The sequence below is a fragment of the Somniosus microcephalus genome, chromosome 3, assembly GCF_052327205.1.
Source record: "Somniosus microcephalus isolate GS21.2 chromosome 3, FLI_Smic_1.0, whole genome shotgun sequence".
NCBI lineage: Eukaryota > Metazoa > Chordata > Chondrichthyes > Squaliformes > Somniosidae > Somniosus > Somniosus microcephalus.
The window spans coordinates 311,248,100-311,264,600 of NC_140989.1; the positions used below are offsets into that span (position 1 = coordinate 311,248,100).

Below are 16,501 nucleotides of genomic sequence, written 5' to 3' on the forward strand. Positions count from 1 at the left end.
GACTTTGTCCGATCTTGTCACTGCTTTCCAAGTGCTCTGCTATTACATCTTTTATAATGGACTCTAGCATTTTCCCCACTACCGATGTCAGGCTTACCGGTCTATAATTCCCCGTTTTCTCTCTACCACCTTTTTTGTACAGTGGGGTAACATTAGCTACCCTCCAATCCATGGGAACTGTTCCAGAGTCTATAGAATTTTGGAAGATGACCAGCAATGCATCTACTATTTCTAGGGCCACTTCCTTAAGTACCCTAGGATGTAGATTATCAGGCCCTGGGGATTTATCAGCCTTCAATCCCGTCTCAAAGATGACAGCCTAGGCTCCATTCCAGAGGCTTGAGCACATAATCTAGGCTGACACTTCAGCACAGTACCGAGGGGGCTCTGCTGTTTGGATGAGATGTGAAACCAAAGCTCCATATTCTCTCTCGGTTGGATATAAAAGATCCCTTGGCATTACTCGAAGAGTTCTTCTGGTTTCCTCGACAACATTTTCCTCTCAACCAACACCAATAAAAACAAAAGCAAAATATTGCAGATGTTGGAAACAGATTATTTGGTCATTTATATCATTGTTATACGCTGTATGCAAATTGGCACTTCCCTAAATTACAACACTGACTAAATTTCAAAAGTACTTGACCTTTTGTCAGAACTGGAACCAGATCATGTTTCCAGCATCTACAGTATTTTGCTTCTGTTTTTATTGATGTTGGTTGAGGGGAAAATGTTGGCCATGAAATCAGGATAACTCTTCGAATAGTGTCATGGGATCTTTTATAGCCACCCGAGAGAGCATATGGGGCCTTGGTTTAACATCTCAGACCCGTTCTGACGAAAGGTCATCGACCTGAAACATTAACTCTGTTTCTCTCTCCACAGATGCTGCCTAACCTGCTGAGTATTTCCAGCATTTTCTGTTTTTATTTCAGATTTCCAGCAGTTGCAGTATTTTGCTTGTTTCAAAAGTACTTCATTGACTGAGAACTGATTTGGGATGGCCTGAGGACATGAACAGTGCTATACATATGCAAGTTCTTTTCATTCTTTCTGAGTAATAGAAGGGCCCAGTCTGCGCCGACGGCTCCTCAAAACACTGTCAGCATGAAATGTTGGCATGTATGGATTGAGAATGACATATCCTGAAACCAAATGATTAAAATAAAATATACATTTTGTTAAAAATGACACTCCGGAATTCTTATCATTCCCATTGTATTAAACAGTAAAGAATATTAGCATGGCCACATTGTAGATTTTACAAACTGTGTCCAATCTTTACTCATCACCTCTGGGTAGCACTCTCACCTCTGGGTCAGAAAGTTGTGAGTTCAAGTCTCATTCCAGAGAATTGAACACAAAAATCTAGGCTGTACTGAGGGAGTGCTGTGCTGTTGGAGGTGCTGTCTTTTGGCTGAGACTTTAAACCGCGCCCCCTCTGCTCTCTCAGGTGGATGTAAAAGATTACATGGCACCATTTTGAAGAGCAGGCGAGTTACCCCTGGTGGATTGGCCTATATTCATCCCTCAATCAACATCACTAAAACAGATCTAGTCATTATTACGTTGCTGTTTGTGGGAGCTTGCTGTGCGTATATTGGCTGCCGCGTTTCCTACATTGCAACAGTGACTACACTTCAAAAGTACTTCATTGGCGGTAAAGCGCCTTGGGACGTCCTGAGGTTGTGAAAGGCACGATATAAATGCAAATCTTTCTTTTGTCTTTTCATCCTAAACATCCCTGCTAACTTGCTGGATGGTTAACAGCCCTGTGAAGCAATGAGTGCAGCACCTGACATAGTGCTGCCAAAGCTGGGAAAATTATATTTATAATAAAGAAAAGTTATGAGACACATTATCCATTTAAGCAGATGACGAGGCGTGAGTTATTTTCAAATCGACAAACATCAAAAGAGGCGCCACAATGTTTTGAAATGAAATGTGTGAGCAGTGGGTGCTCGGTGAACCCACTCCCGCGACATTTTCGGTGGCTTCCTTCCGAGTGATCGCAACAATCTTCGATGACGTCGGCGGATGAGGTAATACGCAAATCGGCCCGGACCAAGGCGCAGGGAAGAGGAAAGCGAAAGGGGAAAAGCTGTAGCTGCTTGGTGGTGGGAGCAGGCTTATAGCGGGCCTCTTCTGTCAGGCAGGAGGGTATTTGGCGAATAATCCATAAACAGTTTATTTTCCCGTTGTAATTAAAAGCTGCTCGTCACCCAGAGGTCTGTGGATTGTCCGTGTTTCTCATCCCCGTCTCCCCCCCCGAATTTCCGGGCGTTTGTTTTTGTTTTTGATTCGGTGCGAGAGAGAACATCAACAAGAAGCGAGCGGCCTTGTTCCCGAGGCGAAGGCAATGTTCTGTTTTTGGTGGTAAAAAGAAAGGAAGCGACGCCCCCAATAAAGAAACGTTGGTCGGTTTCATTGACATCATTTTCCGCCCATTTTTACCTCCCTTCCCCGGGGCACGCAGTAATGGTAAAAACGGTGTAATACTGAAGGAGAAATATGGGAAATTGTTTGAAATCTCCTACGTCTGATGACATTTCTTTGCTTCACGAGTCTTCTGACCGGGCGAGTTACGGAGACGGCACCGAAATAGACCAGGAGCCGCCGCCGCCATATCAGGTTTGTCTTTGTCTTTTTGGACAAGTTTTCTTTTTGTAGTCTGCCCGTCTGGTGCCCCTGAACATCTTGGTGTGTGTCCAAAAACACATCATTGGCGATTTTGAAGTATCTAATGTTTTATCTTTCCGTCACTATTTTAATCTTTTCCGTATTAACATAATTATCAAATCAACGGCGTTTAATAAGGCCTGTAATTACTATTTATTCGTTCGAAATAAAAAGTGCCTGTTTTTAAAAAAAAAAAAATAGACTTTTTAACTTCAGTTATAAACACAAAACCTAAAACCCCAGCTGTCTCAAATTTAAGTTAAAATTAAGTATTTTAAAGAGGTAAGAAAGGCAAGATCTTTCAAGTGCTGTAATGTTTTCATACAGATGAATTAGATGCCATGTTTTAACGTTTTTGGTGCATGTTGATAGAATAGTTGAAAATACAAATCTAACATAATATGTTATCTTGAAAACTTGAAATCCTGTCCTTGCCTAAGATTAAAATTTGTGCATATACTGTTCTTTGACAGTATATTGATTTCAAAGCATATGTAACTTCATTTAGGTATTAAATATACCTACTTATTTGATCCATGTGCATCACCCTGCACAATTTATTTTACCATTGATAGATATTTCTCTTTCTTTACGTTTTTAGCACAGTTAATGTAGTCAGAAGGAAACAAAACAGCTTTGTGAAGTTAGTGCACTGTTGTGTCTGCAGTGGATAGGCAACTGTTGTGCTCGTATTGCAGAGGCAGATTGTGGCTTTGTCTTGCACAAATGGAACATTTTTGTATTTGGTGCAGTTGGTTCTGCCATTGAACTTCAATGCTTCACCTTTCAGTAGGAATGAGCATTCTTTTTATTCAGTCTAGACTTTCAGTGGCTTAAAACTTTGGTTCAGTATTTGTCAAAAAATACCCAAGAAAAATACTGTCATTACATGGCACTGGAATTTTATCCATTCTGCTCCAAATCCCCTCTACAGATACATAGGAACAGTTTTTCTTCTTCCTGTCTGCCCTTCCCAATTGATGCATATTCTACCACATTCTTTGCAGAATCATGATCAGCTCCTTTGTGAAGTATTTTAGCATCCTCCCACCTATTTTTTTTAACTTTGAACTTGAAGTGAATTGGGTTCCACACATCTATTTAAAAAAACATAAGAAAATAGGAGCAGGAGTAGGCCATTTGGCCCTTCAAGCCTGCTCCACCATTCAGTAAGATTATGGCTGATCATCTTCCTCATCTCCACTTTCCTGCACTATCCCCATATCCCTTGATTCTATTAATATTAAAAAATCTATCAATCTCTGTCTTGAATATACTCAACGACTGAGCCTCCGCAGTCCCCTGGGGTGGAGAATTCCAAAGATTCACCAGCGCCTGAGTGAAGAAATTTCTCCTCATCTCGGTCCTAAATAGCCGACCCCTTATTCTGAGACTGCGACCCCCTGGTTCTAGACTCCCCAGCCAGGGGAAACATCCTCCCTCCATCTATCCTGTCAAGCCCTGTAAGAATTTTGTATGTTTCAATGAGATCACACCTCATTCTTCTAAACTCTAGGGAATATAGACCTAGTCTACTCAATCTCTCGTCATGGGACAATCCCCCCATCCCAGGAACCAGTCTGGTGAACCTTTGGCAAGTATATCCTTCCTTGGGTAAGGAGACCAAAACTGTGTACAATACTGCAGGTGTGGTCTCACCAGGGCCCTATATAATTGCAGTAAGATGTTGTTAATCTTGTATTCAAATCCTCTTGTAATAAAGGCCAACATACCATTTGCTTTCCTAATTGCTTGCTCTACCTGTGAAGGGATAATTAAAAGTCCTAGCCCTTTTCAGGCTACCCCAGATCAGGCGTATTCCCCAGGCGTTCACCTTCAACTGAAGTTAGAGATAGCCGAATTCTATAAGACGCTTAAATGGGTCTAAAGGTTCAGGCTATCTCTCCCTAAAGGAATGGAATGACTGAAGATGTTACCGTCCTCCAGATAGCACTTTTAATAAGTTTAACTAGACTGTAACCTTCTGGATATTGAGGGTCCGGAATACCCCCCAGAATTCTGTAACTCCTTACAAAAGAGTGTACAGAAATTGGATTCGTGAGTTTATACAGAAATACCCTGAGACAATTCTAAAAATATATAGTTTTATTTAAGAGCCGACATTCATTTAACAGCTGTTGAGTCAGTCGCAACATTAACAATTCAAGATACAAATAGCTTACATTTCTTATTTCTCAGAGATCCTTATTCTCAAATCTTTACTTCGTTACATTTCTACATTTCTTTCTTATTTCTAAATCCAGAACATCCACCAAAATCAAATTGCAGTCAGAATCAGGGGAATTTATAATGGGGAACAAAGGAATGGCAGACCAATTATTAAATACATATTTTGGTTCTGTCTTCACAAAGGAGGACACAAATAACCTCCCAGAGATGTCGGGGAACATAGGGCCTAATGAGAGGGAGGAACTGAATGAAATCAGTATTTGTAGGGAAATAGTGTTAGGGAAATTGACGGGATTGAAGGCCAATAAATCCCCAGGGCCTGATAATCTACATACTAGGGTACTTAAGGAAGTGGCCCTAGAAATAGTAGATGCATTGCTGGTCATCTTCCAAAATTCTATAGACTCTGGAACAGTTCCCATGGATTGGAGGGTAGCTAATGTTACCCCACTATTCAAAAAAAGGTGGTAGAGAGAAAACGGTAGTGTGGAAAATGCTAGAGTCCATTATAAAAGATGTAATAGCAGAGCACTTGGGAAACAGTGACGGGATTGGACAAAGCATGGATTTACGGAAGGTAAATCGTGCTTGACTAATCTGCTGGAATTTTTTGAGGATGTAACTGGTAGAATAGATAAGGGAGAACCAGTGGATGTGGTGTATTTGGATTTTCAGAAGGCTTTCAATAAGGTCCCACAAGAGATTAGCGTGTAAAGTTAAGGCACATGTGATTGGGGGCAAGGTACTGACTTGGATAGAGAACTGGTTGGCAGACAGGAAGCAAAGAGTTGGAATAAACGGGTCTTTTTCCGAGTGGCAGGCAGTGACTAGTGGGGTACCGCAGGGATCGGTCCTAGGACCCTAGCTATTCACAATATATATTAATGATGTAGACGAGGGAACTAGATGTAATATCTCCAAGTTTGCAGACGACACAAAGCTGGGTGGGCGTGTGTGCTGTGAGGAGGATGCCGCGAAACTCCTATGATTGGACAGTTTGGGTGATTGGGCAGATGCAGTATAATGTGGATAAATGCGAGGTTATCCACTTTGGTGGCAAAAACAGGAAGGCAGATTATTATCTGAACGGCAATAGATTGGGAGAAGGGGAAGTGCAACGAGACCTGGGTGTCCTTGTGCACCAGTCGCTGAAGGTAAGCATGCAGGTGCAGCAGGCGGTTAAGAAGGCAAATGGTATGTTGGCCTTCGTAGTGAGAGGGTTCAAGTATAGGAACAAGGATGTCTTGCTGCAGTTGTACAGGGCCTTGGTGAGACCACACCTTGAGTACTGTGTGCAGTTTTGGTCGCCTTATCTGAGGAAGGATGATCTTGCCATGGAGGGAGTGCAGCGAAGATTCACCAGACTGATACCTGGGATGGCAGGAATGACGTATGAGGAGAGATTGGGTTGATTGGGCTTATACTCGCTGGAGTTTAGAAGAATGAGAGGGGATCTCATTGAAACTTATAAAATCTAACAGGACTAGACAGACTAGATGCAGGAAGGATGTTCCCGATGGCGGGGGAGTCCAGAACCAGGGGTCACAGTCTAAGGATAAGGGGTAAGCCATTTAGGACAGAGATGAGGAGGAATTTCTTCACCCAGAGAGTGGTGAACCTGTGGAAATCTACCACAGAAGGCAGTTGAGGCCAATTCATTAAATATATTCAAGAAGGAGTTAGATATATTTCTTAAGGCTAAAGGGATATGGGGAGCAGGCAGGGACAGGGTAATGAGTTTGGATGATCAGCCATGATCTCATTGAATGGTGGAGTAGGCTCGAGGGGCCGAATGGCCTACTCCTGCTCCTATCTTCTATGTTTCTATAGTGCTGTTTGATCCCCGAGACTCAGTTAAAAACTTACAGATGGTGCCTGTAAAGTTGAGAAACATTTGGCCCGTTCAGCGACTTCTGACTTTCTGTTTGAAAAGGTCTATCTTTTATACCCTTTTTGCAGTGGTTTATTCTTTGAAGTTCTCTGCTGATGTAAGCTAATTGTCTTTATTGATACCTCTGTTGAATGCTTTCTATCTTACTGTCAATTCAACTATTGCATGCATAATTATGTCTCTACCTTTAGGTGTTCCAAGAACTATCATTTAAAGCAATATGACAGCAATGGTTTCTGTTTGATGCCATTTTTACAAAATTCTTTCATTCAATTCTTAATATTGGCTTAACTGGTTTTTAGCAGACATTGTGACTCCATGGTGTTCCAAGTTCAATACAAAAACAATGTAATTGCTTGGTGCATCTATTGAAGTCATATCTTCAAAGTGTACTGCAGGAATCATCTTTATTATATGTAAATTAAAACCACTTTAACCAGAGTGTTTGCTTGTTTTCTAGCTATCTTAGTTGGTTGCATATTTTTAATCGTGTTTCCTGTCTTCCAAGTTTAACATAAAAACTATTTGACCAGCAGGTGTTTCTTTTACTTGATGTCATCTTTTCAAAGGCACATGGTTTTTTAATATTTGTGTTTCTGTTTCACGTGTTAGTTCTTTAACACTTTAAACTGGGCATTTCATTGTGTTCCCTCCAAACTCCAGACCTTTTGGAAGTGCCAAACTGCCATTTCAATAGGGTCATTGTTTTAGTATATTTAACTAATGCCCATTTCAAAGCTTGTATGTTTACAACTTTGTTAAACAACTGATCTTTATCTCAGAAGCCTGTATTTCTGTTTACAGCTTGTGTCTGAGGTTTTTTTAGATTTTTAAATCCAGGTTCTCGTGTATTAATAATGTCAGAAATCATAGGATGGTGTATTTTTCTGAAATATGGCTTATTCCTTCACACCTGCACGTTAACCTTCAGTGATTGGTGTACAAGGACACCCAGGACCCTCTGAACACCAACATTTCCCAATCTCTCACCGTTTAAAAAATACTCTGCTTTTCTATATTTCCTACCAAAGTGGATAACTTCACATTTCTCCACATTATATTCCATTTGCCATGTTCTTGCCCACTCACTTAGCATGTCTATATCCCCTTGAAGCCTCTTTGCATCCTCCACACAACTTACATTCCCACCCAGCTTTGTATCATCAAAAAACTTGGGTATATTACATTTGGTCCCCTCATCCAAATCATTGATGTAGATTGTGAATAGCTGAGGCCCAAGCACTGATCCTTGCAGTACCCCACTAATTACAGCCTGCTAACCCACAAATGACCTGTTTATTCCTACTCTGTTTTCTGTCTGTTAACCAATCCTCAATCCATGCTAGTATATTACCCCCAATCCCATGAGCCCTAATTTTGTTTAATAACCTCTTGTGTGGCACCTTAGCGAATGCCTTCTGAAAATCCAAATACACCACATCCACTGGTTCCTCCTTATCCACTCTGTTAGTTACAACCTCAAAAGACTCTAACAGATTTGTCAAATACGATTTCCCTTTCATAAATCCGTGTTGACTCTGCCCAATCCTATTATTATTTTCTAAGTGCCCTGTTACCATGTCCTTAAAAATAGATTCTAGCATTTTCCCTACTACTGATGTCAGGCTAACTGGTCTGTAGTTCCCTGTTTTCTCTCTCTCCTTTCTTAAATAGTGGGGTTAAATTTGCTACTTTCCAATCCACGGGAACCGTTCTAGAATCTGTGGAATTTTGGAAAATGACAACCAACGCATCCATTATTATCTCTATAGCCACCTCTTTCAAAACCCTAGGATGTAAGCCATCGGGTCCAGGGGATTTATCGGCTTTAAGTCCCATTAATTTCTCCAATACAGGAAACTTCACGATATCCGGCACTAACGGGACCGAGCTGCTGCCGATCTATCAAAACTTCCGGATAGACCAGAGCTAATGTTGAAGGATACGGAGGTTTTCATCTCCGTATCTGACAACAAACACTGTTGCTTAGCAACAGCTTGTAAACACTCGGCCCGTACCTTGGAAGCATCTCTGAAGCTGTTGCTAAGCTACAGAGACGCTTTCCAGAGCCTGACTTTTTAAAAAAAAAAAAAAAAATGCTAGGAGAAGAAAAAAAACCTAACCAAAACGGCTGCTGATTTCTGCCGTTAGATCGAGGTTTCCGGACATACAACCTCCAGATAAACCAAAGTTTCCTGTAATATATTTTTTTAACTAATTCTAATTTCTTTCAGTTCCTCATTCTCACTATACCCTTGGTTGTCCACTGTTTCCGGCAAGCTTTTTGCGTCTTCTTTCGTGAAGACAGACACAAAGTATTTGTTTAATTTTTCTGCCATTTCCTTATTCCCCATTATAATTTCTGCTGTCTCAGCCTATAAGGTACCCACATTTACTTTCGTTAATCTTTTCCTTTTTACATAACAATGAAGCTTTTACAGTCTGTTTTTATGTCTCTCTAGTTTACTCTCGTATTCTATTTCTTTTCTTTCTTAATTTCTTGGTCTTCCTTTGCTGAATTCTAAAATCCTCCCAATCCTCCAGCTACCTGCCCTTTTTTGGCAACATTATAAGCCTCTTCCTTTGATCTAATACTATCTTTAACTTCTCTTGTTAGCCACAGTTGGGCCACTTTTCATGTGGGGTTTTTGTGCCCTAAAGGAATGTATATTTGTTGTAAATGATGTATTCTTTAAATGCTTGCCATTAGCCACCTTGCCCCTCATACCTACATAGTTTGCTTTGTTCAGGTTTTAAGACCCTAGTTTTGGATTTAACTAAATCACTTTCAAACTTAATATAAAATTCTATCATACTATGGTTACTCTTCCCCTAAAGGCCCCTTTACTAGAAGGTTATTAATTAACCTTTGTCATTGCACAATACTAGATCTAAAATAGCCTGTTCCCTAGTTGGTTCCTCAACATACTGATCTAGAAAGCTATCTTGCATATAGTCCTCCACACTATTACTGCAAATTTGGTTTGTCCAGTATATATGTAAAGTCCCCCATGATCATTGTATTACCCTTGTTACATGCGCCTCTAATTTCCTGATTTATACTCTGCCCTATACTTAGGGTTACAAAATTCTGGGAATTTTTAAAAGAGGAAACTTTCCATGGGAATTTTGAGTTTTTTTGCACACTGATGGTTTTTGTCTCTGACTTTTATATTATCTTTGTCATCAAAATAGACATACTGTTCCATACAAATAAAAACAGGCTTTCAAAACTTTATTTTAGGTTATAATTTTGAACTTTATTGAACTCCCCACAAAAAAGACCCATCTAAAATAAAATAAAAAGAGCGTCAGCTTATTTAGCCTGTAATTTGTCTTTATTTTGTCTCTTTGAGTCTTCTAATCATGAGTCTTCTGAGCCTTCTACTCATCATTGCTCCTCCTGATTTTCTGACTCTGGCTCTGACGTGTCCATTTCCTCCTCTGTCACTGTCTAGCTGTGTGGTGGACGCTTCTGTATCTGGCTCAGTAAGTTGTAGGTTCGCCCGGATAGCCACCAGTTTCTCCACTCTCGTTAGTCAGCCTGTTGCGCACCTTTGTATGCGTATTCCCAAAAAGTGACCAGTTTCGTTCAGAGGCCGCTGATGAAGGTGGGATTTGGAGTATCACCGATGCGATGGGTAACAGGGCCTCAGATGCACAAAGTCCCTTCCACCAGGTATGTGCACTGATATGCTTGCATGATTCCCAGATCCCATCTCGATTCCAAAGACCTTGCTTGGTAGAGAACTTTGCCAGACTTCCCAGAACGTCCAGATTGAGGTGGCGTGAGAGGGTAGAAATCACACTAAGCGCTGTTGATCTGTTCTCCAGAAAGTATTGGTCTCCCAACATGCTTTGGGTCCAGCATGTATGCTGCAGCATGAATCGGCTCGACACAAAATTCTTGACGCGTCTGTATGAATTGAACAATTGCCTTCTCCTCTGCTTTGAGCAACAGGGATGTGGGTAGGGCAATGCTGATTTGTTCTTTTAAATCAGCAAAAAGCCTGAGAACATCTGACAAGACAGCGTCATCTCCTTCAATCTGAGCAATTGCAGATGCTACTGGTGCGAGTAGTTTAAGGCTGCTAACCACTCTCTCCCAAAACACATCATCCAGCAGTATTTTCTTGATGGTGGTTTCCATATCCCCAGACTGGGATATTGCCATTTCTTGCAGCAACTCCTTACCCTCCAGAAGGCTGTTGTACATTATGACAACGCCACCCCATCTAGTGTTGCTGGGCAGCTTCAGTGTGGTGTTCTTGTTCTTTGTCGTTTGCTTGGAGTTGTAGGTTGCTGCAACTACCTGTTTTCCCCTGACATACTTAACAACTTGCTTGGCTCTCTTGTCCAGTGTTTCCATGGTTCTTAACCCCATGATGTCCTTGAGGAGCAGGTTGAGCGCCCATGAGCTGCGCACCCAATAGACGTAATATGAGGGTAGGCCTCCTCCACTTGAGCCCAAGCAGCCTTCATATTTGCAGCATTGTCAGTAACTACTGCAAAGACCTTGTGTGATCCAAGATCGTTGATGACCGCTTTCAGCGCATCAGCAATGTATGTGCCTGTGTGTCTGTTGTCCTTCGTGTCTGTGCTCTTGAAGAACGCTGGGAGAGGAGTGGAGACGATGTAGTTTATGATGCCCTCCCCTCGTACATTTGACCACCCATCTGAGATAACTGCAACACAGTCTGCCATCTCTATCGTTTCTTTGAGCTTTCCTTGGACTCTATTATACTCGGCCTCCAGCAAATAAGTAGATGAAGCATGTCTGGTGGGAGGACAGTATTCAGGGCGATTAACATTGAAAAATCTCTTCCAGTACACATTGGCTGTGAGCATGAGGGGTGAGCCTGTTGCATATACAGCTCGAGCAAGGCACTCATCTGCATTCTTCTGGCTATGGTTATCCATTGTATCAAAGAACCTTCCAAGTGGGCCAGGAGTTGCTGATGATAAGGAGCCTGATGCTGAATGAGAACCATCATCTTCTTGAATGGAAGAAGAGGAACTCTGGGCTGACTGCTGTGAGCTTTGAGTGAAGTTGTTGCATTTGGATAAATGCTGCTGCATCTTTGTGGCATTCTTTACATATGGCTTTGTACAGTGTTTGCACGTGTACACAGTCTATCCATCTTTAATGCCTGGGGTAAAATGCTTCCACATATCCGATGGTAAACGTGGCATTGTTCTATTCTGTGTCGAACTGCGGTCGATCAGCATGATTACAACAGGGTGAGTAAATTTTTCCTGATGCTCCATGTGATGGAAGCATGACCTGTGCGCACAAGACGCTACATCACCAATAGAGGGAGCTAATCGCTCATCCACTCATCCAACCAATCAGGACACATTTTGTTCACAGTCACACACAAAACTTGTAATTATTAAAACAAGCCAAGTAAGAAGATAAACAAATATCGATTAAGAAATTCCTTTAATAATTAAGATTCCAGCTCTGTTAATTTTAAGAGAGGACCTGTGGGGGGGAAAAAAAAGAAAGAAATACAAAAAAAAATATTATGCTAGCATGTGCTTTTTTGGGCAAAATTCCCAAGCTAAACTTACCGTGGAAAATTTCTGGAAATTTACCGGAAACTTTCCACCCTTTCGCAACCCTACCTATACTACAACTACTGTTTGGGGCCTATAAACAACTTCCACCAATGTTTTCTGTCCCTTGCTGTTTCTTAGCTCCACCCAAACTGATTCTACTTGATTTTCCGAGCTAAGATCCTTTCTCTCTACTGACTTCATCCCGTCCTTCATTATCAGGGCTACCCCTCCTCCTTTTCCATTCTGCCTATCTCTTCTAAAAGTTATGTATCCTGGAATATTTAGTTCCCAACCTTGGTCACATTGCAACCATGTCTCCATAATGGCTATCAGATCAAACCTATTAATTTCTATTTACGTTATTAATTCATCTATTTTGTCGCGAATGCTTCACGCATTCAGATACAGTGCCTTTAGCTTTGACTCATTTCTATTTTTCCCTGCTGTCACCTTAGTCACTGATGCTTTCTTACCTTTGTTACTCTCTGTCCCTTCCTGACCCACTCTGCTTATTTTTACCCACAACTCTACTGTAGAGGCTTGACATTTCTCTCGCTGCTTTTAAATTTTCTCTTTCCTGAATCTGCCCCCCCCCCCCCTTCATTAGTTTAAAGCCCTGTCTACTGCCCTAGTTATACGGTTCGCCAGGGCACTGGTCTCAGTCCGGTTTAAGTGGAGCCCGTCCCAACGGAACAGCTCCCTCTTTCCCCAGTACTCTGAGCCACACATTTAAACCTCTAATCTGTTTGTCTCTATGCCAATTTGCGTGTAGCTCAGGTAGCAATCCAGAGATTATTACCCTTTGAATTGAGATTCTTGCTATTATAAATTTGATTGCTTACTTCTTGAACTACAGGCTGACTTGATTGGCAACTATTTGCTTTTTTATATTTTTTTAAAGTTTTGTTACATGCCAGAAACAGGACAAAGGACCAGGACAAATAGTATTTTAAAGGAGCATTGTCGTCAAGAAAGTGTTTGTCAAACTTTTTAATCTTGTTTTCAAACTGAAAATCCTATAAACCTGGTCAGATGCATAATTCTATCACTTGTGCATGATAACATTTTGACAAAATTGGCACGTTGCACTACCAATGCAGGAAAAGTTTGTTGAGCACTATCTTGTGTGGCCACTGACCCTTGGAGTAGCTTGGAGGCTTTATTCCAAAGTACGTTCTTGCGATTAAACTATTCGTAAATAGTTTAACACATCATTTTAAAAAAATGATGCAATACTGCTTTTGAAGTTAACTTGGGTCCATTAATGTTGAGTGTTTATGTTCATACACATTCACCAATTTATTAACTTATTTTAATTAGTGCCACTCAATTTTTTGAGACAACTGAATTTCAGTGATGCAATTCATCTTAATTTTAGGATCAAGTTTGCAGCAGACTTTTTAAAGTTGCTTCTGATTTATCACCATTAGAACACCAGGGTATTGCTTGATTACATGTCTAGATTTTCAGGGGTATGTTGCCTTTTTTTCAGTCTGTCAATGTAAAGATGCTTGGCAACAGCAATGTTCATGTGTCTTGTCCCCTTTAATATAATAAAACATCCCAAGAAGAGACACTAACTGAGGGGAAGAGGATTGAGGAAAGGTGGCCAAAGGCACAGTCAAAAAGGTTGGCTTTTTTTAGGGTCTTTGAAGGTGAGGAGGGGTAAAAACAAAACAAAAAAAGTATAGAGTTCGAGGTTGGGGCCAAAACTACTGAAAGCTCTGCCCCCAAATGAAAAACACAAGGATTGTGGATGCACAGGAGCCTGGAGTCTTGAGAATGTAGAGTGTGGACTGCAATGCAAAGCTGGAGGAGGTTGCAGAGTTTGGGTGGGATGAGGTCATTTGGGGGGCAGGGGGGGAAGTAACTGAGAATTTTGAGTTTAATTTATTGGTAGGCAAGCTGATCAGCAATGGCATTGGTGATGACTGAGGAAGACCTAGTGCAGGATAAGTTGTGACTAGTGAAGTTTTGAATAAGTTGGAGTTCAAATAGCGCATAGTTCCATGAGGGTGTTTGAGCATTTCAGTCTTGAGCCAATAAAAGCATGGATAAGGATTTTAATGGCAGAGGGGGTGAAAAGTGAATCTGGCTAGTGTTACAGAAGTGTATGCTTTCTCAGTGATTGGATATCGGGTTTGAAACTTACCTGAAGGTTGAACAGGACAGTGAGATTGTGGACAGCCTTGATTTAACCTGAGTGTGTAGCCTTGGAGCTGGATAGACTCCGAAGCAAGAGAATGGGAGTTTATGATGTGAACTGAATAAGATGGCTTTGGTTTTCTCGGTGTTCAACTGTAGGTGGTTTTGGCACATCCATGACTTGACGTCAGTAAGCAGTTTGATAGGTTACATAATTGTGGTGGACAGGTAGAGCTGGATAATGCAGGGTTAGGAGGAGAAGCCATAGTGGGAAATATGCTGGCTCCATTGAGATATGTAGGAGTGGAACCAGTCAAAGATGCTACTTCGAAGATGGACCACTGATGACAGACAATGGGGGAGGATGGAGTCATCAATTGTGTTAAACGCTGCAGAGATTGCTGAGGTGAACAAGTGTTAAAACGGATTCTTTTGGCCCTCAATCTGGTTCAGTACAAACACTGAGTCGAATACTGGTGGAGTTCAATAGTTGTTTTATTCCGTTATCCCGGGAGACTTACTCTGATACAGCACAGTCCCGACTCCAGCAGAGTCTCGACAGGTTCCACCAGAGCAAGTAATCTTTCATACAGTGTGCCACATTATTATACTTGCATTTGAGAAGACATTAACACATCGTACAGTCTGCACCAATCCCGAGCTGGGCACGTACACATTTAATTTGATTTCCTGGCCTGGCAGTTTGAAGTAAAGAAGTCACATTTCACTGAATGGTTTATAGTTAAGTAAATATGCTGGTAATGGTTTCATGATCACCTAATCAGTATGGTAATGCGTTTGCAAATCATGGTAATGTGTTTTCTGATCGCCTATTGTCTATGTCCTCTGCACTCCGCCCTACACTGTTTCCACCAGCAAGGTGTGACATCGTGGGGGCCAGCCATATTAGCAGCCACAGAGCAGTTTAGCTTCTTTTATTTTACTTCCTGCTGCCTTCACAGTTTCTTGGGTTAACATGATCATTTTTACAATATGCAAGTGACTCTGCGATGTCGACATTTCACCACCATTTTAGGCTGACCGGATCCTCCATTTTAGATTGACAGGGTCCTTGGCCATGCGAAGCGAGTTGTTACCCTATTTTTGCATTCTATATCCTCACAAGGAGGCAAAGCTCACTACGGTTGTAGTTGGAACATGTCATCAGTGACTTTGACTGACTAAGGTTGTCTTGGTGGGTTGGTAGGGCAGAAGCCAGATTGTGAAGATTCAAAGAGGAAATTTTGGGAGGGAAAGGTACAGAATTGGATTGCAGCAAAATGTTGAAGGTCCTTGCCGAGGAAAGGGAGGTTATATAGTTGAAAAGGGCAGAGGGATTAACGGTAGGTGTTTTGAGGAATGACGAATGACAACAAGGGGAGGGGATTGGCTTCTGAACAAAATTTTGATCATTAATACTTGAGTGTACTGTAGTTTCCCTCCTGGATAGTTTGGCTTGCAGTGGACAAATTTCTCCAAAGATGCTGAACCTAGTAACATCATAGCACAACATTTCTACTGGCTGTCGCTTGTTCCACCAGTGCTGTTACCCTTAAAGAGCACTTTTCCCGATTGACTGTAGTCCAGGTTCCTCCTGCAGATTCAAAATGAGATACAGTCCTTCAGGTAGACATATGTCATTATCTATCCCTCAGCATTGAGGTCAGGATTGAAGTTGGGAGCCAGAGTTGCCATTTAAGTATAATTGTGCAGGAAGAGCAGATGAGAATATACTGATTGAGATGAGAAAGAACAGAGAGAAAATGTATTTGTACACCAGCCAACATGAAGTTGAAAATTTTGGTGGATAGAAGCATTGACTTTTCAGCTTGTATGCGAGCTGTAGATTTTTTGGGGGGGGGAATTTTGGGTAGGCGGGCTTGCCTCTTTTGTTTCCTTATGCGTGAGTATGTAGTTATTTTTCTTTATTCAGGAAATAGTCTAGTGGGGAGAATCTTTAATGCCAGTTCTAAACTAAAAACATGTAAATCTTTCAGTGGCTTTGAAATAGATTTATAATCTGGACAACATTTG

The 16,501-nt window shown here is 41.3% G+C and overlaps 1 protein-coding gene across 2 annotated transcripts in view; it reads left to right on the forward strand.

Moving 5' to 3' along the window:
* Positions 1–2,052: 2,052 nt before the first annotated feature.
* The window catches only part of rnf11b (ring finger protein 11b), a 186,318-nt gene continuing 171,869 nt past the window's right edge, over positions 2,053–16,501 (forward strand). For both annotated transcript variants that reach the window (XM_085982906.1, XM_085982905.1), the window contains exon 1: positions 2,053–2,631. In XM_085982906.1, the coding sequence (XP_085839032.1) occupies positions 2,512–2,631 (120 nt within the window). In that variant the 5' untranslated portion in view covers positions 2,053–2,511. The remainder of the gene's footprint in view (positions 2,632–16,501) is intronic.